Genomic DNA, 22,463 nt, shown 5'->3' on the forward strand with positions numbered 1-22,463 from the left:
TAGATAGATAGATAGATAGATTTGAGATAGATAGACAGACAGACACACAAGTAATATATGGATAGAAAGATAAACAAATGGGTTGAAAGAGACAGATACATGATAGATAGATAGATAGATAGATAGATAGATAGATAGATAGATAGATAGATAGATAGATAGATGTAGATAGATAGATAGATAGATAGATAGATAGATAGATAGATAGATAGGAGTAGATAGATAGATAGATAGATAGATAGATAGATAGATAGATAGATAGAGTTTTAAAATCACACTATGGTCTCATTGTGATGTCTTTAAGGTATTTTTTCCATAGTATTTCCATAATAATTTCCATATTACACATTCTAGCCATTGAACTTTATGGAGAGTACACTACACAATGTCACCCCAATGTAGGTTTTTGAAACATAGGATCTGTCTAGATATAGAAAAATAAGTATGAAAGCTTTTTCTTGTCTCCATTGTTTATTATATAATACAAACAAGGAAAAGCTTTCGTACTTAGATTTCTAGATCTAGAAAAAATATCCATTAAAATATTTCAAACAAACATTTGGTTGTCTATTTGTATTGTGTTCCCCTCAGAGTTCAACGGCTAAAATGTAAGTTCTAGTAGTAAAAACACACAAGTATTTCTGAAGTTCTAGTAAACTATTATTTTTATTCTTTTTCATTGTTGTATATGGTTTCAAAAAGACAGCAGAAAAAGCTTTGTGTGAACTTGGGTTTATGCATAATATTGGTGGTCTGTAAAAATACAATAAAAAAAAAATATTTTTTTTTATATTGTTTTTTTATTTATTAATTTTTTTTTTTAATTATTTTCTTTAACAATTAGTGGTTGAGTAAACATATGCTTTATTAACGCTATCCTGAGTGATATTCATTACAGAAGCGCCAGGGAATTCCGTTTTCTAACGCAGCAAAATCAATATTTTCAGAGCAGTAAATTGTATATAAGCTACACAAACACAGGTTTATACCCAGGCTATGGATTTGGATTTGTTACAGGCCCTTTCTAGCAGTAAAGGGATTAATACTTAACTTCATTCTTGTCTTAACAATCCATGATTTCTTACTTTGCTGAGAATCTCTTTATACTAGTGAGAACCTAAATAATCTCAGACAAAGCATTCCTGTCTTTCCTTGAACATTGTTTAGACAGATCCTAAATCCCCTTAACAATCAATTAAAACACTACAAGTGCTCCTGTCAAGTGCCCCAAGTACAAGCGGCCATCTTATGTTGTCTGTAACACATTTTATTAGAATCGGATTCATTAAGAACGAGAGATATTAGTACTGGATAGAGAAATGATATTGTATTATCGTATCGAGCAGCCATCAACATCCAATTTTAAGTCGTTCATACCCATCATCAGTCCCATGTTCTCCAGTTCAGGGTGATTGACCAGACATGACTTCCTCCAACAAAAATAGTCAAACAATTCTCATACAGCGGCCACTAGAGGCGAACTGCGGTATTACATGCTGGCTATGAAAGGTCAGCCATGTTATACTAGAGGCAGATTCTCTTTATATTAATAACCCATACGTTCAAGGTTTAAATTCCTATTTTAGGCTAAGCCCTCAGCTAAAAATCACTGCGGGAAAAACCGCGGCGGCAATGCATCACGGTTTTTCTCGCAGTGCTTTAAACACAAAGTTTGCAGAGTTCTCCTCTACGGACTGTTACAATTATATCTATGGGGAAACCACAGGCGTTTCCATAGGTATAATTGACATGCTGAAATTTCCAGAACCATGCCGTGTCCACATAGCCGTTTTTACCGCAAGGTGGGCATGGGATTCGCTAGAATCCCATTCGCTCTGCCTATACTGTAAAACGCTGCAATTTTCCCAGGAGTTTCTGTCCCGTGAGACCCCCGGCCTTAGGGCAGGTTCACACCTGCGCACAAACTCCGTTTTAAGGTTTCCGACAGAAGACGGAAACCTGCCGGACAGAGTCCGGTCGTGAGCACCTGTGAGCGTTTTGTGCTCTCCACAAAACCATTTTTTTTTTTAACCAGACACAAAGTCCTGCATGTTTGAAAAAAACAAAAACAAAACAAAAAAAAAAAAAAACAGTTTTGCCGTGGAGAGCACAAAACGCTCACTGGCGGACACTTTCCAAACCCATTCAAATGAATGGGTTTGAAAAATCACTGCAGGTTTCCATCTCCTGTCCAGTTTCGGGCAGGAAATGGAAACCTGCAAAATGGAGACCCGGGGCGCAGATGTGAACCTGCCTTTAAAGGGTTTTTCTGGCTCAAAAAAACCACAGAAAAAATCTGCAACAGAAAAAGCTTGGGGGCCTCACCCTCCAAGTTTATCTAAAGAACTGATGGAAAGCAAAGGGTGGCCACACCAAAGATTCATATGATTTAGATTTCTCTTTCATTTATCCACTTTGCATTGTTCGAATTGACAAAAATAAACTATTGTAATAACCCTGCTATTCTTACTTTGCAGCAGTTTTCCCACACCTGCCTAAAACTTTTACACATCACTGTATATTTGCCTATATAGCAAATGGCCTCTAGGTTTTGTGGGTATGAGAAAGCAAAACTAGACGGCACGCCTCGCTGGGAAAGGGACTAATGTGAATGGGACTCATAGATTGTAAGCTCTTGCGAGCAGGGCCCTCAGTCCCATTGTGTGAAATGACTTTCTTTGTAATGTATCTGTCTGTATTTGAACCCTACAAATTGTACAGCGCTGCGGAATATGTTGGCGCTATATAAATAAAATTTATTATTATTATTATTATTTTTGTTGGCAATCTCAGTATTGAGCTGCTGAATATACTGATAAGAATTAGAAAAAAATACGTTTAAAACAATCTTAAAGTACGGTATCTGCACTCAATGAAGATTTGCAGTTTGTGTGAAGATGGGAATTGCTCTCGCAAGCGCCAGTCGATGATCAATAGTGAAATGGTGTGGTCTTCCTGTTTACAATGGGTGCACCTGGCTTATGTAAATATACCATTAAAGACGCATTGTTAATTCCATCATTAACTAAAGTGAATTGGAGGCAAATGCTTAGCAGGTGGTTGTAATAACAGGCCCATCTCACTTTCACTATATTTTAATTAATTAGGTGGTGAAACACCCGACAGACATCTGTCAAGATTCCTTATTCTTTTGTGAAATGTTGAATTGGGTCTTTGTACGTCTTCTAGAGGCCCCACCATTGGTCTAAGCTTTGGTCGTGATTTGTCACGAACTAACGCCATAAAAAATCTCAAAATATTAGATTTGGGATAATCAAATATAAAAAATATATATAAAAACTAAGAGTGGAGATAAGTCTCTGCCCCTCTCTAATAAAGTGACGTCACCGCATTAGACCTTGGGGGCAGCTGGCAAATCATTCCAACCACTTGTGAGCTTCAGAGACAATTACCCCATAATACTAGTGATACGTAAGCAGCGACATTTAAAGGGACAGGCATCAATCTTTGTAGTCACCAGATATTACCCGTACACTTGCTTTATGGAAATGTGATGTGTTGCTAAAAGGGACATTAAAACTGAAAAGGTTACAAGGCTTGCCCCAAAATTATAATTTTACCACCTATATATAGGATAGCTGATATTGTGTCTGATTGCTGAGGATCTCTTCCAGGGACCCCCACTATCGATGAGAGTGGGGGTTCTACATCTATCACTTGTACTGAGCTACAGTTCTGCATGCACACCTCCAGATCGATCTGTTCTTGTCCTAGGGTCAGACAGAAGAGCAAGGGCCTGTTCACATTAGCGCTTGCCTCCCATCCGGAAGGAGTCCGCAGGAGGACCCCCCGAATGGAATATCAGCGCAAATGAAAGCACTGCACAGTTAAGCACATAGATCCCATAGCATATAATGGGATCTGTGTGCTTGCAGCGCACTGCCCACACGAATGATTCATGCAAGCACACGGAGCCCATTATATGCTATGGGGTCCATGTGCTTAACTGTGCAGCGCTTGCAGTTGCGCTGATATTCCGTTCTAGGGGTCCTTCTGCAGACTCCTTCCGGATGGGAGGCAAGCGCTAATGTGAACCGGCCCTTACTCGTCCTGCAGAAACAGCATTGATTGGCCGAATGCTATATACTGTATAGCATTCGGCCAATCAACACTGGTTCTGCAGCAGGCTCGTCTTTGCTAGTCGGGATTCCTGTCAGCTTGCGTTATGCAGGAGCTGACTTTTTCTCATAGGAATGCATTGACCAGCGTTGATTGGCCAAATGCTATACAATGTACAGCATTCGGCCAATCAACACTGGTTCTGCTGGAGGCTCGTCTGTGATGAGGCGGAGTCTAAGATCGGACCACAGCAGTCTTCATTGTGGTCCAATCTTAGACTCCGCCTCATCACAGACGAGCCTCCGGCAGAACCAGTGTTGATTGGCCGAATGCATTCAGCCAATCAACACTGGTTCTGAATCAAATCTTCACTGGGAATAAGAGTAGTATTCGATCGAGTACGAGTATTTCAAATACCGTAGTATTCGTTCGAATACCTACTCGATCGAATACTACTCACTCATCTCTACTTATTTCCTATTACGTGGATAGGGGATATGTATCTATAACAGGATCACCCCTTTAAGACTAGATAGCCTAGAGATTATTCATCCAGCATGGGGTTAGAGCAATATGTAAATAATTTATTATCAGAAGCCCATGAATTAAACCTATATATTACATACTGTACTCTTTATAGCATCAGGATGTGACCACTTTAAGACGCCAAGGCAAGGGTTTGTCTGCAGGTTCAGTTACGGTCCTCGCTGTGACTATAAAGCTAATCTCAATTTCACTGTAATTACAATAATGCAATGACCTATGTCCAGGCTCAGTCTCCGCAGATCACAACCTCTGTGTAAGGGGAAATCACAGAGCAAGTTGCTGTAGACACGAGGGTTCACTTACCAACAAGACAAGATCTTAGAAGCTAAATTTACAGTCAGCGATTGGCACGTTAATTGTCTAATGTATGTTATGTAAGGTGGAATATCTGCTGGTTCTTTAACAAACCAATTTAATATACAGTAACTCACAAAGTGATCTCTTATGTAAGACTGAGCGGTAATGTACCTGCCATAGACATGGCCATATCACTGCTATGGGGCACAGGGGACTGGCACATTATAAACTAGAGACTGATATTTGGAGGGGCTTGCATATGATGGTTTAGTGCCGCTGATCATCACTTATCCCTACGCTTAAAGGGATTGTCCAGGGCTATGATATTGAGTTCCACTTCCTCTTTTTAGACCAGTGACATCACATTCATTGGTCACATGGCCATACAGCAGCTTAGTCTTATTCAAATAAATGGGGTAGAGCTGCAATACCAAGCATAGCCACTATAGAATGTATGGTGCTGTAGTTATAAGGCCACAGAAACCAATACAATAGTTTTGGATATCCCTTTAAGGGGGTGACAAAGATGGCCTTTCACCTGAGTCTTGTAATAAGTCCTTGTATAGTACCGCTATCCGAATACTTGATTTATGGATCTGTTTGTTCTCGATATGCTGGTACCATTTGTGCACTATATAGCGGTATTTACTCAACTTTGATGGACACTCTGTACTGCATTCTATAACTGCATATATAACTATGGATGCAATTGGACTAATGCAATTTAGTAAATGAGAAATGAATTTTGGCCCTTTTTTTTTTTTCAGCCGTTCAATGTGTTTGGAGCCAGTTCACATTGCTTCGTGAGCGATTGTACGGACTACTGTTGATTATAGGTTAAGTATATGAGAACTGTTGAAATTTAAAGCAATTATGAAAAATCAATATTTGGTAGGGATTTCCTGTGGAATAATGAAGCTTAATCTTCGCCAGCAGATGCCTCATTCAAAAAGCATTATGTTCCAAAATGGAATTTGCAGCCTTCAAAATTTAAGAAGAGAATGTGTTTTTGTGAATGTATTATTAAGAAGAAAATGGATTGTTTAAAGGGTTATCCCTATCTGACTGAGTTTCAGCATATGGCTAGGATAAGCTAACATTTTATGAATGCTTGGGGTCCAACCTCTGGTATTACCACCAATCCTAAGCTTGAAGCGGATGCAGCGCCGTCACTTGCTTGGGGTCGTAGTGCAGTTGTCTGCAGACAGTGCATGACTAAGAATTGGGTCCCCGCGGGTTGCTAGTCCCATCTTCACACACAGAAAATGCCAAAAAGTATGAACTTGGTTAGACACGGGCAGGGACTGGTCACTGTTGCGTCCAGTGAATGGCCTATAAAGAGCCCCCCTTAGTTCTTTAGATCTTATTTTTGCTTGCAGGACACCCCTTTAAAGGGTCATGCAATGCCCATCTCATAAGCTTTGAAATCCCATGAGTGCAAGGTGCAGAAGCCATCAGAAACACCTAATAGATGTGATGTACAGCATGTAGACAGGGTGCAATAGTAGCAATTGCTATCGGGCCCTGGAGACTGAGCCCATAACATATGAAGACAAGTATCATAGACAGTAGATGGTAAGTGGGGGCTTCATTACAAATTTTGCATTGGACCCCACGGAGCTTCAGGTCGTGCATCTGTATGATAGATATATATATACAAATAGAGGAGGACAGATACAGGTTCTGGGCCACCAGCTGGTTGTACCATCATGGCCCACCCACCACTGACATGCTGACCTTATACACTGTACTACCCTTCTACTTTATATCACTTGATTTCTTTGTAGCGTCTTTGGGTTTTACTGAATTTCCTCAAATACATTTCTGCTACAGTGTAAACTTTCTCCCGTTCTTTGTATTCCCTGACAAGGCAGAATCTTCCGCTCCTGCTTCCTATTCCCGGGTAACTGCTGATGCAGATGGTCCTTCCATATCACATTACCTGATAATGACGGCTTCTTATCTCGCTGGGGCTAAACATTCACGTGTCTTTCTTCTAAATCAGCCAAATCTCTCAAATATTTAGCCTGCCTGCAACTCATCGTAACCTTTGGAGAACCTTCACCCATGAGTATGTCCTCGTATTACATCCTGTCCCCGCCGTTGACTCCACTTTTGGATTTGGATTTTGTTTCTAGCATTTTTCACCAAAGACTACTTAATAGCGTTAAAGGGACCTATGGGGAACTATAAATACTACCTATATATTTTCCATTGCTGATATACTGATATGGTTTTCTCTCTCAGGGACCGCTGAGGCCGAAGCTTTGTTTTGGCGGTTGCATACTATCGCACTGACGTCACCGCTGAAGCCGGGTATACCAAGCTCAGGTAGTGGATCGAAACTGATGGCTCAGGAACCATCAAGAAATACTTTATTGTTACTTTAAAACACACTTGCCACCTAAAATAAAAAGCTGGACTTGGACAATCCCTTTAACCCACATTTTAAAAATTGTTGGCCTATCCTTAAGCAGTGGTTTGACTGTTGGCTCCCTTGCAGATCAGCCGTCTCCTGGGGCGCATACCTCTCAGCATTGTTTACATGGTGGGCCCTGCACTGCTCACTCACTGTACTGTAGTGGCGGTTATGCAGGGGTGTAACTTGAGGGGGTGCAGATGGTGCAGTCGAACCGGGCCCCATAAGCACTGGCATCAGTATTGAGATTGGTGCTTCCATCTGGCTCATAAGCCAAGGAGACCCACAAATTACCGAATCACACTAAGGTGGATTAAACTCCTAGCACATGTAACCATCACTATCCAGAATTCTCTGTAGGGATGAGTTTGGGGGCCCGGACAAAAGATTACACCACAAGACTTTAGTTCCGCCACTGCGGTTATGGGTACTGCAGTAGAGTCCAATAAACTTAAATATGACTCCACTGTACTACCTATAACTGATGCTATTAAACGTGTGAGCAGCACAGTGCCGCCATATATACAATGCTGGAAGAGGTGTATTCTGGGTAACAGGTGATCTGTATGGTCCCAACAGTCCACGCCCCTGCTGACCTGACACTGATCATTTTTCAAGGCAGATACCCCCTTTAACAGACAGAAAAACAAACCAACAAGCTGAATAGCAGAGCCCAGTTACTCATCAGGCACAGATCATGATAAAATCACATAGGGCAACAGAAAACCATTCAGCTCCAAAGCCAGAACTGCATTTAGATCCACTTCCATCCAGAAAAGAATATAAGAAGATTCCTTTGCTACCCAACAATATTCTTTACGGCCGCTTGTCTGTAAATAGCAATAAGATGCGGTATGAGGCCGACAGTACCTCACGCCTCTAGGCTGACAGCTCTAAATGTAAGTATTCAATAAGCCAGACTAAAGCCACAGTAAAGTCTGCTTTGTGCTTATACACCCATTCACACAGTAACAAATTTCGCTCATTCAGAAGAACACAGCCCCTTTAGTGATAAAAATAATTTTGGTTCCCCGGCCATTCCAGGGATTTGCTCTAGAGAAAGCGACTGTAGAGCGTTCTATAGAAAGCCATGGTATGTGGCACTGGCTGGGAATGAAACAGGCCACCTTTGTCTGGAGCGCAGGATCACCCCCTCTAGGCTGAGGAAATATGTTACTGTGGCATGTACTATGTTTTTCCACACATACAGCAGAGAAACCTGGCCCGCAGATGGCTTGTTCTGCTCTCTGACAGCCACACGGAGACCTCTGAACTTGCTATTTATATAACGGCGGAGGGTTGGTGTCTTCCTGCACAACTGCCAGCTTTGCTGTTATTACGCCACTTGTAAGACGTTATATACAAGTACGGCCCATTGATACAATCTTACCCCTTATTGAACAAGCAGTGAAGCTGCGAGGGTGATCTAATCTCAGCGTCTTCTACAGAAGTCATAAAATATGGTTAAGGTTTTATCTTTCAGGCTAAGGTCATATTATTGTGAATGTCTGACATAAAAGAAGACTCCGAGACTAAAACGGAAGAAAGTAAAGTACAAGTAGTTAAACTCGCCTTCTATACACAGCCCACCTGTCATAGGTAACCCATCTGATCATTTACAAAGATCTATTGATCTATAGATGGAGCAAAATTTAAAGGGGTATTCCAGATGCTATACATTACCTTACTGGAACCCTGACAAATACAAAAATCAGGGACCAGCATCCCCACTCCATTCAGTTGTATGGAAGTGCTAGAGACGGCTATTGTTCTGCAGCCCCATAGAGATGAATTTGGTGACAATGCACATTCACAAACTACTGCTCTATTCACGTTGGCTCACAGGACCCCCCATTCTATCCAGTGGATATACATTTGCAGAAAAATTTAACAGGGTATACAAGCCCTATGGATAGGGGATAACCACCTACCCAATTGGAGAACAGGGGACTTCTGAATGGAGTAAAGGTCCGAATACCGCATGCACCCCTCTACTCATTTCAATGGGAGGGTTGGCAATAGCCGAGGGCTATGGGTAGGGGATAAATTGCTAAGATGGGAAAACCCCTTTAGGCTAAGGCCCCACGTTGCAGTAACACAGCTTTTTTTGTTGCAGATTTTGTTGCGTTTTTTTGAGCCAAAGCAAGGAATGGCGACATAAGGAATGGGACATATATATATATATATATATATATATATATATATATAAAGCTCTCATATGTCTCCCTTCTGCTCAATCCACTCCTGGCTTTGGCTCAAAAAACGGCAACAAAACATTTCTGCAACGTGGAGCCCCAGCCTTAGTCTAAAACCGCATGTTGTAGGCCACAACCAATAAGAGCCGGGGGAAAAGTGCTGCGGGAAAAACCATGGCAGAAACGCATTGAGGTTTTTCCCGCAGTGCTTTTCATAGACAAGTCAGACTTTCTGCTTTAATTATACATATAGGGAAACCGTTGCTGTATCCGTAGTCCGTAGGTATAATTAACATACTGAGATTTCCAAAAATGTCAATTCAGTCATGGTTTTTGTTGCGGCATTTACGTCACATGGGGAGCTGGCCTTAACCTGACTTTTTCAATGGCTTTTGTTGGGTTACATATCAATAAAAATCCTAAAAATGAAGTCATACTGGCACCAACTTGGGTGTGAAAAAATATGACTGACAGTACAGTTGGGTTATATTAAAGTTTACTTCTTGTCTACCTATCTATTGGTCCATCTGATCTATTGCTCTCTCTTATACAATGAATTAATTTGATATTGTATTTCGTGTTGGCAGGGTTCAGATTCCACAGGATTAGCACCATCTTACTGTACGGTATATCATTTCATCTGCCACGGACGCATTTACATGACAAGCTTTAGGATTATTTGCTTGTGACCAATAATTGCTGGATATAAATGGCTCTTAAGGGACCTTTACATGGTAAGGGATAGACTCGAGACTACAGTATGCCAGTTTGTTTGTCACCGTCTTGGGAAAAACTGAATCTGCGTCTTCTAATCTTTCAGTATAAAAGTTGATAATATAAATAGCCCGGGGTATTCTGTATTATAGTAGAGTATAATACAAGAGCCCGACTATAACATGTGTATGATGACATCATAGGTAAAGATGTACAATAAATTATAAATCATTATTGGGTCAAATATAAAGATGTGCATTAAATATCAGTTGTCTATTATGACATCATACAGAGATGCATACTATATATGTTGTCTATGACATCATAGATAAAGATGAACACAGAACACATTGCATAGTATAACATCACAGGTAAAGTTATACACAATACGTGGAGTATATTACGATATAAGACGTACTATGACATCATAGGTAAAGATAGACAGAACACTGGTAGTATATTATGACCTCATAGGTCAATATACACATAGAATACAAGGCGTGAATCATGACATCATATATAAAGACATACACTGAATACAAGATCCGATCCATTAGTTTCCTTCCAATACTGGCAGCCATACAACTGCAGATCATGACCCTTGAGTTCACATGTATGGCGGTATCATGAAGACTTTAGCCCAGAGGCGCTTTATGTGTGAACACATCATTTTGCAGACAACAATGACATTTTATCTTATGTACATGAGCTGATTATTGTTACGACGGCTCATTATCGTTCACATTACAGCAATAAAGACTTGGTGTAAATGCTCCTTAATGCGGCATTAAACCTGTAGTGCTACAAGAGCCACTCATCATGTATGGAAATGTTCCTGGAGATATGCGAGGCAAAAAAATACAAAATGCTCAGGACGGTTAGATTATTGGATTTACTGCCGGCAGCTGATAGCAGAGAACAATAGATTGCAAGGATGGTAACAATAAAGCAAATAGGTAAGGCAAGGCTCTCTTTCTGGCCCATATAACAGAGTTATATTGAGAAAAGTTCTAATAGATATCGAGAAATGACACAAGAGCAGCTTCAATTATTGAGCTTCATATCAATAACAAATCCATACAATAAAAGCTACTGTATGTCTGGAATAACTAGTAAGTAAGAGACAGTAATGGATCGTGCATACCTTTACTACATGCATTAGTCATAATATGGCAACCACAGGCCGAAGGGGGCGCTACACAGACATGTATTAGGTACCATAGGGGTCTTAATAAGCCACACTGTCCTGTCCAAAGCATTACATAAAGGGCATTGAACCTTTGCTCAGGTGAAGAGCCAAGCTACTGCTCTACATAGAAGTCTATGGACCCAAATTATACTGCCATATGTCTTCACTTTGATGTACTGGTTTTCTCAATCAAGTTTTATTCCATATGTTTCATACTTGACCCAATGCAGTTTTATAGAGTGTTCCCACTACAAAACATTGCTTCAAGGGAAAATATATCTGTAATTCAGTGTTGCATGGCAGTACCATATAGCTGCAGTCACAACTACATCCTTATACTAAGTTCACACTAGCGTTCAAGTCTCCATCCCAGATTATACTTAAAAATGGCGGAAAGAAAAGTCTTGCAAAGTTTCAGTATAGAAACGGCAGACATCCAATGGATCCCATTATAGTCTATGTGTAACTGCTTTTTAAGCAGACAAGGTCTCCGTTTTTCAGGTCCCCATGCGGATACGTAGGAAGGAAACCTGAATTCTGGTGTTAAAAATCGCCTTATGTTAAGGCCCGGTTCAAGTCATTCTGTTCCCCTCTCCGCATGAAAAATCTGGAGAGAAAAGACCTGCAAGCAGCACTTTTCTCTCCGCACGCATTCTTGTGCGGAAACCACATGGACCCCATTATAGCCCATAGGGTCCGCCAGTCGCCTAGTTTTTTTTTATGTGGATTAGGTTTCCCTTTCGGGGGGGGAGACCCATTCGCAGATGTGAACTGGGTCTGACTGTATTCAGCATGAGAAATAATTCAGAATCTGTAAGTGTCTGCTACAATGTTGCAAATAGATTCTAGTAAATATTTGTATTCTTCTTGTTGTTATTATTGCTACAATTAATGTAAACACCCCTGCACATGAAATAGATACCACTACCCCAAATTACAGGTCAGCCTGTGTTTAATAAAGCCCCCAATGACTCCATCCTCATATTACATCAGAGCGTGAGCATTACATAGCGCGAGAAATAAGTTTACGGTTTGTTTTTAGTAAGCAGTTAAAGAGGCCTTAAAACTTTACAATGCAGTAAGTGAAGGTCACACAAGGGTTCTGAAAACAGCACATCTTGTAAAGAAAATCGGCAATAATAGCAGGCACCGCCAACGTCAGGCCCAGCCGGTGAGGGGTTAAACGGAGCCAAATCATTCAGCTGAGACAAGCTCCATATCCTCACAAGTAAACACCACTCCTAGGCATTAGACAAACATTACCGCAATGGAGATCCAGTGATTTCACCAGTCTCAATGGTTATTTGTTATCTTCACCAGCAGTGATTTCTGTAGCATATTTCCTGCTGCAGTCACTAAGTCAACACAATAAAACAATGACAGTAGACGTGGACCATAAAACATCTAATCCTATGAGTTAGCAGAAGAAAGCAGAGTGCTAATGTGCCAGCCATAGAATAAGACCGGAGCGTAGTAAATATAGAATGCGGCCATTTCTTAGGTCACGTCTTAGATTTAAAGGGGTTGTCTGGTTCCTTATGTAGAGGATCTTTAGAATGAGGGGTTGTATTGCCATATGGGACCCTCAAAATTAGCTTTATTAGGGGGAACGGCTATATATTTGCTGATATATGAGTAGCTATGGAGAATAGGAGGTGTGCAGAGATTATGTGTTTAAGAGGCAGAATATGCCTCTGCTATGGGCCCTTAGGGAGAGTCATGGACACGTCATCCCTATTGCAAGGTGTGCAGGATGCCCAGCAATAGGGGCCCCTGTGGATGAATACTAGATGGGCCCCTGTGGATGAATACTAGATGGACCCCTTGTTATTCCATATCTAACACTATATTGATAAACTATGAAATTCAATATATGAGGCATTTATATGCCTTGCAGGAAGCTGTTTAAAGGTGACAGTGGGGCCCTTAATCCGGGCCCCTATGCATCCACATAAGTTGTATCAGTAGTATGTCTGTCCCTGCTCTCCATTATAGATGAAGTGTATTGTTATCAAGCAAGGGGTGTAGGAGTTGGTCCAATAGTCACCAACACGGCACCATAATGGCGGGCCTATTTTAATGTATGCTATAGGATGTCTCCTATGTATGCTCAAATATGACAGTGACAGGGGCCACTGCTCTCATCTTAGACAGACACAGTTGACTCCCAATGGGGACCCCACCCCCGTTTCCTCTTTAGGTCAGCATCATCTAAACCACACAACCTCTTTAATGCTATAACTTTGTATTGACTGTAAGTAAAATAATTGAAAACAACCATCAGATAATCTAATACAATAAAGCTTTTAATAGCAGATAAAACCCAAGTCTAAAAGTCTCCAATTATAGACTGCTATGTGCAGCCTGGTGTTGTGTGGGCACGGGGAACATATGTACTGGCGTCAGGATCTGACTACATGCAAAAGGAGATTTGTCACATCCTAATCAGTTTCATTTGAATAAAACCATAAAAGAACATAAAGTATAACAGATGTAGCAGAGCTGAATTTATCACATGCATTAGGGCTGAGTTTGTTATTGGATATAGAACTGTGCAGACATTATGAGGTTTTATCTTTGGACTAGGGGTCAACCTATAACATTAGCAATGGGCAAAGGCTACAGCTTGGAACGCAATCAGCTCTGCTACATTTGTATAAAGACAGATACATATTATCATTACAGACTGACCATGCGATACATTACAAACCTCATTATAAGCTTAAAATCCATTTCTCCCATCCACTCCACACAGAAGCAGCGCTCTCAGCCCACAACTGCCCACTTCTGACATTTCTACTCTCCTAATAAATGATTCTCTCTAATTAAAAGCAGAACAAGGCGAAGTGAAATCACAGCTTCATGTACAGCAATGTCATCCATTTACCTGACAATACACACAGCTGGCATCTCAAACATTTCAACAACCTGTCATGGAAGCCTTCAAAGGGGAAATGTGGAGAGTTCACCGGCACTTTACAAGCCAAAATTCCCATACAGCAACATGCAATCAGTGCACCAAGAGTGCAGATATATAATATACATATATATACATATATATATATATATATATATATATATATATATATATATATATAATATAACCAACATATTCCATAGTGTAGTACACTCACATAATTATGTGATTAACACATCCTTGTAAAACTGGAAACATGGGTTCAAATCTATCCAGGATGACAATATGGCAAATTGGAGACAGGGATATAGAATAGATAGACAGAAGGATAGACAGAAGGATAGATAGATAGATAGATAGATAGATAGATAGATAGATAGATAGATAGATAGATAGATAGATAGATAGATAGATTAGATAGATAAAAGGATAGAAGGATAGATAGATACATAACATACAATAAATAATTGACAAAAAATACAGCAGATATATAAAAATGACACTGATAATTTAGATATATTGATTAGACAGATGAATAAATAGTCAATTGATACATGAGAGATTTAATAGATATAAAGATGGATACATTATCAATAGATAAATAGAAGATATTTAGAAATGCACAGATTATATATATATATATATATATATATATATATATATATATATATATTGTACAGTTCTAAGTAATATCTTAATAAAATATCTATCTATTGATCTATCCATCTATCTAGCCACATCCATCAGTTGTGACACCTCCTTATGACTGATGTGACAGTCCATAGTGATGCCACATGTCACACAGTAAGTATAGGGACCCCCTCCCCATCCATGGCACTGTGATACACAAGTGATACATTGTATCCACAACACTTGTAACAAAGTGGCCCCAGCTCCTGCGTGTGGCACTGATGCTGAGGTTGGCTACATGAAAGCATCTGACGTGTTGGCATCTGGAAACTTAGCCCGGCATGTAGTGTAGATGGAGCTGCAGCCTCCCCAGGCAGAGGAGCAGATCAGCAGAGAACATGATAAGGACAAGCCCGGCACAGAGCCCTGACAGCACCTCAATAATGCCAACTCCGGGAAGTCTGGGGCTCCTGCCCTGGGGAGGCACAGGGGGGCACACACACCTCAACAAAGGTAAAAGCACAGCAGACAAGACGGAGAATAATACCCACCACTGCTGATCCAGCTCCCAGTCTCGGAAAAAGTCGAATAGATCCATAATAGCAGAGAGAGCAGCGGCGGGTCCTGCGGGGGGGAGCAGAGGGGCCAGGGATCAGGCACAGGGGGCAGGAGGTGCCAGTGTCCGCCCCGGTGAGCTGTGCTCCGGGCTCCGGCTGCTTGGCTGTGGCTGGAGGAGGCAGCGGCTCAGCAGCATCACACTGGGAGAGAGACAGAGCAAGTGAGAGACATGGAGGAGGGGGAGCCAGCTAAACTGAGCCTGAGCCATCCGGAGAGCTGAGAGGAAGAGCGCCCTCTGCTGCCAGCCGGCGGGGACACAGCCAGGGATACTCCGAGAGAAAGAAAAACTCACAGCTGACAGACAAAGAGGACGGAAAGATCTACTGACACCTGGGAGCATAGACTTCTAGATAGACATCTATAATCAGAGAAAGAGCTCTACAGACACCTGGGGGCATAGACTTCTAGATAGACACCTATAGTCAGAGAAAGAGGAGTGTGAGCTCTACAGACACCTGGGGGCATAGACTTCTAGATAGACACCTATAGTAGAGATAGAGGAGTGTGAGCTCTACTGACACCTGGGAGCATAGAGACTTCTAGATAGACACCTATAGTCAGAGAAAGAGGAGTGTGCGCTCTACAGACACCTGGGGGCATAGAGACGTCTAGATAGACACCTATAGTCAGAGAAAGAGGAGTGTGCGCTCTACAGACACCTGGGGGCATAGAGACGTCTAGATAGACACCTATAGTAGAGATAGAGGAGTGTGAGCTCTACAGACACCTGGGGACATAGAGACTTCTAGATAGATACCTATAGTAGAGGTAGAGGAGTGTGCACTCTACAGATACCTGGGGAAATAGAGACTTCTAGATAGACACCTATAGTCAGAGAAAGAGGAGTGCGAGCTCTACAGACACCTGGGGACATAGAGACTTCTAGATAGATACCTATAGTAGAGGTAGAGGAGTGTGCACTCTACAGATACCTGGGGAAATAGAGACTTCTAGATAGACACCTATAGTCAGAGAAAGAGGAGTGCGAGCTCTAAAGACACCTGGGGACATAGAGACTTCTAGATAGACACCTATAGACAGAGAAAGAGGAGTGTGAGCTCTACAGACACCTGGGGGCATAGACTTCTAGATAGACACCTATAGTCAGAGAAAGAGGAGTGAGAGCTCTACTGACACCTGGGGGCATAGAGACTTCTAGATAGACACCTATAGTCAGAGAAAGAGGAGTGCGAGCTCTAAAGACACCTGGGGACGTAGAGACTTCTAGATAGACACCTATAGTCAGAGAAAGAGGAGTGTGAGCTCTACAGACACCTGGGGACATAGAGACTTCTAGATAGACACCTATAGTCAGAGAAAGAGGAGTGCGAGCTCTACAGACACCTGGGGGCATAGAGACTTCTAGATAGACACCTATAGTCAGAGAGAGGAGTGTGCGCTCTACAGACACCTAGGGAGATAGATACTTCTAGATAGATACCTATAGTAGAGGTAGAGGAGTGTGAGCTCTACTGACACCTGGGGAAATAGATACTTCTAGATAGACACCTATAGTCAGAGAAAGAGGAGTGCGAGCTCTACAGACACCTGGGGAGATAGATACTTCTAGATAGATACCTATAGTAGAGGTAGAGGAGTGTGAGCTCTAAAGACACCTGGGGGCATAGATATTTCTAGATAGATATTTCTAGATAGATACCTATAGTCAGAGAAAGAAGAGTGTGCGCTCTACAGACACCTGGGGGCATAGATAATTCTAGATATATATTTCTAGATAGACACCTATAGTAGATATAGAGGAGTGTGAGCTCTACTGACACCTGGGGAAATAGATACTTCTAGATAGACACCTATAGTCAGAGAAAGAGGAGTGCGAGCTCTACAGACACCTGGGGACATAGAGACTTCTAGATAGACACCTATAGTCAGAGAAAGAGGAGTGTGAGCTCTACAGACACCTAGGGAGATAGATACTTCTAGATAGATACCTATAGTAGAGGTAGAGGAGTGTGAGCTCTAAAGACACCTGGGGGCATAGATATTTCTAGATAGATATTTCTAGATAGATACCTATAGTCAGAGAAAGAAGAGTGTGCGCTCTACAGACACCTGGGGGCATAGATAATTCTAGATATATATTTCTAGATAGACACCTATAGTCAGAGAAAGAAGAGTGTGCGCTCTACAGACACCTGGGGAGATAGATACTTCTAGATAGATACCTATAGTAGAGGTAGAGGAGTGTGAGCTCTAAAGACACCTGGGGGCATAGATATTTCTAGATAGATATTTCTAGATAGATACCTATAGTAGAGGTAGAGGAGTGTGAGCTCTAAAGACACCTGGGGGCATAGATATTTCTAGATAGATATTTCTAGATAGATACCTATAGTCAGAGAAAGAAGAGTGTGCGCTCTACAGACACCTGGGGGCATAGATAATTCTAGATATATATTTCTAGATAGATACCTATAGTCAGAGAAAGCGCTCTACAGACACCTGGGGAGATAGATACTTAGATAGATGCCTGTTGTAGCGGTAGAGGAGTGTGAGCTCTAAAGACACCTGGGGGCATAGATACTTCTAGATAGATACCTATAGTAGAGGTAGAGGAGTGTGCGCTCTACAGACAACTGGGGAGATAGATATTTCTAGATAGATGACTGCAGTGGTGTCAGGGAAAGAGAAGTGTGAGCTCTACAGGAACCTTGGGGCATAGATTCTTCTAGATAGAAACCTAAAGTAGAAGCAGAGAAAGAAGAGGTTGAGCTCTACAGACACTTGAGAAGGTAGATACTTCTAGATAGATACCTACAGTCACAGAAAGAGGATTGTGAGATGCAAGCACCTGAGAAGATATATGCTTCTAGATAGATACTTACACTAGTGTCATAAAAAGATGAGTGAGAGCTCTACAGACACCCATGAAGATAAATATTCCTAGATAGATACCTACAATAGGGGCAGAGAAAGAGGAGTGTGAAATATACAGGTACCTTAAAAGATCTATCTATCTATCTATCTATCTATCTATCTATCTATCTATCTATCTATCTATCTATCTATCACAGATGTTAGAGCAGGACCATATAAAAACTTAACAGGGGTGCAAATCCATAGGGTCAAGCAAATGATCCATTCAACAATAGACAGATTTTTTTGTCTATTTTATCTTTACATAGCTTTCATATCTATCAAACATTTGTCTATGTAGGATCAGAGAAAGGGAGTATAATCTATCTATCACCTATCTATCTATCTATCTATCTATCTATCTAGCTATCTATGTATATCCTATCTATATATCTCCTATCTATCTATCTATCTATCTATCTATCTATCTATCTATCTATCTATCACCTATATCTGTGTATCTATCTACCTTTTTTTTTAATCTACGTCTATTTGTGCATTTCTCATCTATTCATCCCTATAGCTTTCATATTTATCATCTAATGATTTATTTAATCTATCTTGAGAAAATCAATCTTCTCTATATATCTATTTGTATCTGTCTGTATCTCATATTATCCATTGTTCTATCCTTTTATCTATCTACAGTACATTATCTATCTATCTATTTATCTATCTATCTATCTATCTATCTATCTATCTATCTATCTATCTATCTATCTATCTATCTATCTATCTATCCATCCACCCATGTCAAATATTTATCTTCTAAGGTCTATTCCTCTGTCTATTTAATATGCTTATGTAGCAAATTTTAGCACAATGTAAATAAAACACAACAGATGAACTGTTGCAATAAACTTTAACTTCACCTTTTCGATGGATTTTAAATTAAAATGGTGTAAGTCACTGTAAATGTGCTGTATATTTCCTATCTATCTATTTATCTATCTATCTATCAATCATCTATTTATCTATCTATCTAATTATCTATCTATCAATCAATCAATCAATCATCTATCTATCTAATTATCTATCTATCTATCTATCTATCTATCTATCTATCTATCTATCTATCCAGGTAGATACATATCAGGTAGCCCCACTGCTACATCAGATGCAGCTGAGCTGAGTGTGCAGCATGGTTCAACGCACACTCAGCACTGCGGAGATGTAGTAATGCTGGCCATGTGCTTAGCTCGTCTGCATCTTCGGAGTAGCCAAGCTGAGCGCACGGCCAGCTCTGCTACATCTTGTCATAGGAATGCATTGACCAGCATTGATTGGCCAGTGTACAGCATTCGGCCAATCAACGCTGGTTCTGCCAGAGTCTAAGATCCGTCCACAGTTTCCATTGTGGTCAGATCTCAGATGTAGCAGTGCCGACACAGCACTACTACACAGAGAAGCGGCAGAGCTAAGCACACACAGAGATGCAGCAGAGTTGAGTGTGAAGCATGGTTCAAAGCACACTCAGCACTGCTACATCAGATGCAGCTACACACTCAGCTCAGCTGCATCTGATGTAGTAGTGCCAAGTGTGTGTTAAACCATGCTGCACACTCAGCTCAGCTGCATCTGATGTAGCAGTGCTGAGTGTGCATTGAACCATGCTGCACACTCAGCTCAGCTGCATCTGATGTAGCGGTGCTGAGTGTGTGCTGAACCATGCTGCACACTCAGCTCAGCTGCATCTGATGTAGCGGTGATGAGTGTGTGCTGAACCATGCTGCACACTCAGCTCAGCTGCATCTGATGTAGCGGTGCTGAGTGTGTGCTGAACCATGCTGCACACTCAGCTCAGCTGCATCTGATGTAGCGGTGCTGAGTGTGTGCTGAACCATGCTGCACACTCAGCTCAGCTGCATCTGATGTAGCAGTGCTGACTATGCGCTGAACCATGCTGCACACTCAGCTCTGCTGCATCTCTGTGTGTGCTGAGCTCTGCCGCTTCTCTGTGTAGCAGTGCTGTGTCAGCACAAAGGCATAAAGATATAAAGGCATAAAGGCATAAAGAACAGAGATGGAAACTGCATTGCTGCTATTATTGGCACATGAAAATACTAATATGGTCCACAGACTAAATATATAAATTTGAGGTTCTTTGTTTGACATATTTGATCAAATATTAGGAAGCCCACCTGCCCCGACAAAGCAACTTCATTAAAGGTGTTTCCTATCTCACTGTTTCAGCAGCTTAGCCCGCAGTCTCTTCTCATTTCTTGTATTTCTCCCTCCCCCCTTCCTTGGACCTGAGAAGTCTCACAACACTTATGCAGATCAGATAATACACAGATGCTTGTACAGAATGGACTCAGTGTTGTCTGTGTGTTTACATAGAGAGATAACTGACCAGGCTTTATCAGCAAACTGCAATTAGCTGAACTGATTGTCCTACCAGCAAGAGTAGTGAGTAAGTGACATCGCTTGTCCTATAGGTCCGTGCTGGTAGCAATACTGTGTAAACAATGGTAGCAATAATGTCACACAGCAGACAAACAAAGCAGTATTTCTAAAGCAATACAGTCCTATGAAAAAGTTTGGGCACCCCTATTAATCTTAATCATTTTTAGTTCTAAATATTTTGGTGTTTGCAGCAGCCATTTCAGTCTGATATATCTAATAACTGATGGACACAGTAATATTTCAGGATTGAAATGAGGTTTATTGTACTAACAGAAAATGTGCAATATGCATTAAACCAAAATTTGACCGGTGCAAAAGTATGGGCACCTCAACAGAAAAGTGACATTAATATTTAGTAGATCCTCCTTTTGCAAAGATAACAGCCTCTAGTCGCTTCCTGTAGCTTTTAATCAGTTCCTGGATCCTGGATAAAGGTATTTTGGACAAACAATTCAAGTTCAGTTAAGTTTGATGGTCGCCGAGCATGGACAGCCCGCTTCAAATCATCCCACAGATGTTCAATGATATTCAGGTCTGGGGACTGGGATGGCCATTCCAGAACATTGTAATTGTTCCTCTGCATGAATGCCTGAGGATTTGGAGCGGTGTTTTGGATCATTGTCTTGCTGAAATATCCATCCCCGGCGTAACTTCAACTTCGTCACTGATTCTTGAACATTATTCTCAAGAATCTGCTGATACTGAGTGGAATCCATGCGACCCTCAACTTTAACAAGATTCCCGATGCCGGCATTGGCCACACAGCCCCAAAGCATGATGGAACCTCCACCAAATTTTACAGTGGGTAGCATGTGTTTTTCTTGGAATGCTGTTTCTTTTTGGACGCCATGCATAACGCCTTTTTTTATAACCAAACAACTCAATTTTTGTTTCCAAAATGAAGCTGCCTTGTCCAAATGTGCTTTTTCATACCTCAGGCAACTCTATTTGTGGCGTACGTGCAGAAACGGCTTCTTTCTCATCACTCTCCCATACAGCTTCTCCTTGTGCAAAGTGCGCTGTATAGTTGACCGATGCACAGTGACACCATCTGCAGCAAGATGATGCTGCAGCTCTTTGGAGGTGGTCTGTGGATTGTCCTTGACTGTTCTCACCATTCTTCTTCTCTGCCTTTCTGATATTTTTCTTGGCCTGCCACTTCTGGGCTTAACAAGAACTGTCCCTGTGGTCTTCCATTTCCTTACTATGTTCCTCACAGTGGAAACTGACAGGTTAAATCTCTGAGACAACGTTTTGTATCCTTCCCCTGAACAACTATGTTGAACAATCTTTGTTTTCAGATCATTTGAGAGTTGTTTTGAGTAGCCCATGATGCCACTCTTCAGAGGAGATTCAAATAGGAGATCAACTTGCAATTGGCCACCTTAAATACCTTTTCTTATGATTGGATACATCTGGCTATGAAGTTCAAAGCTCACTGAGGTTACAAAACCAATTTTGTGCTTCAGTAAGTCAGTAAAAAGTAGTTAGGGGAATTCAAATCAATAAAATGATAAGGGTGCCAATACTTTTGCACCAGTCAAATTTTGGTTTAATGCATATTGCACATTTTCTGTT

The 22,463-nt window shown here is 41.1% G+C and overlaps 1 protein-coding gene across 2 annotated transcripts in view; it reads right to left on the minus strand.

Moving 5' to 3' along the window:
• AFF2 (ALF transcription elongation factor 2) overlaps positions 1–15,788 on the minus strand; it is a 446,266-nt gene extending 430,478 nt beyond the window's left edge. For both annotated transcript variants that reach the window (XM_075260676.1, XM_075260675.1), the window contains exon 1: positions 15,539–15,788. In XM_075260676.1, the coding sequence (XP_075116777.1) occupies positions 15,539–15,585 (47 nt within the window). In that variant the 5' untranslated portion in view covers positions 15,586–15,788. The remainder of the gene's footprint in view (positions 1–15,538) is intronic.
• Between the last annotated feature and the right edge of the window lie 6,675 nt (positions 15,789–22,463).

Source organism: Leptodactylus fuscus, chromosome 11 (genome assembly GCF_031893055.1).
Source record: "Leptodactylus fuscus isolate aLepFus1 chromosome 11, aLepFus1.hap2, whole genome shotgun sequence".
NCBI classification, from domain to species: domain Eukaryota; kingdom Metazoa; phylum Chordata; class Amphibia; order Anura; family Leptodactylidae; genus Leptodactylus; species Leptodactylus fuscus.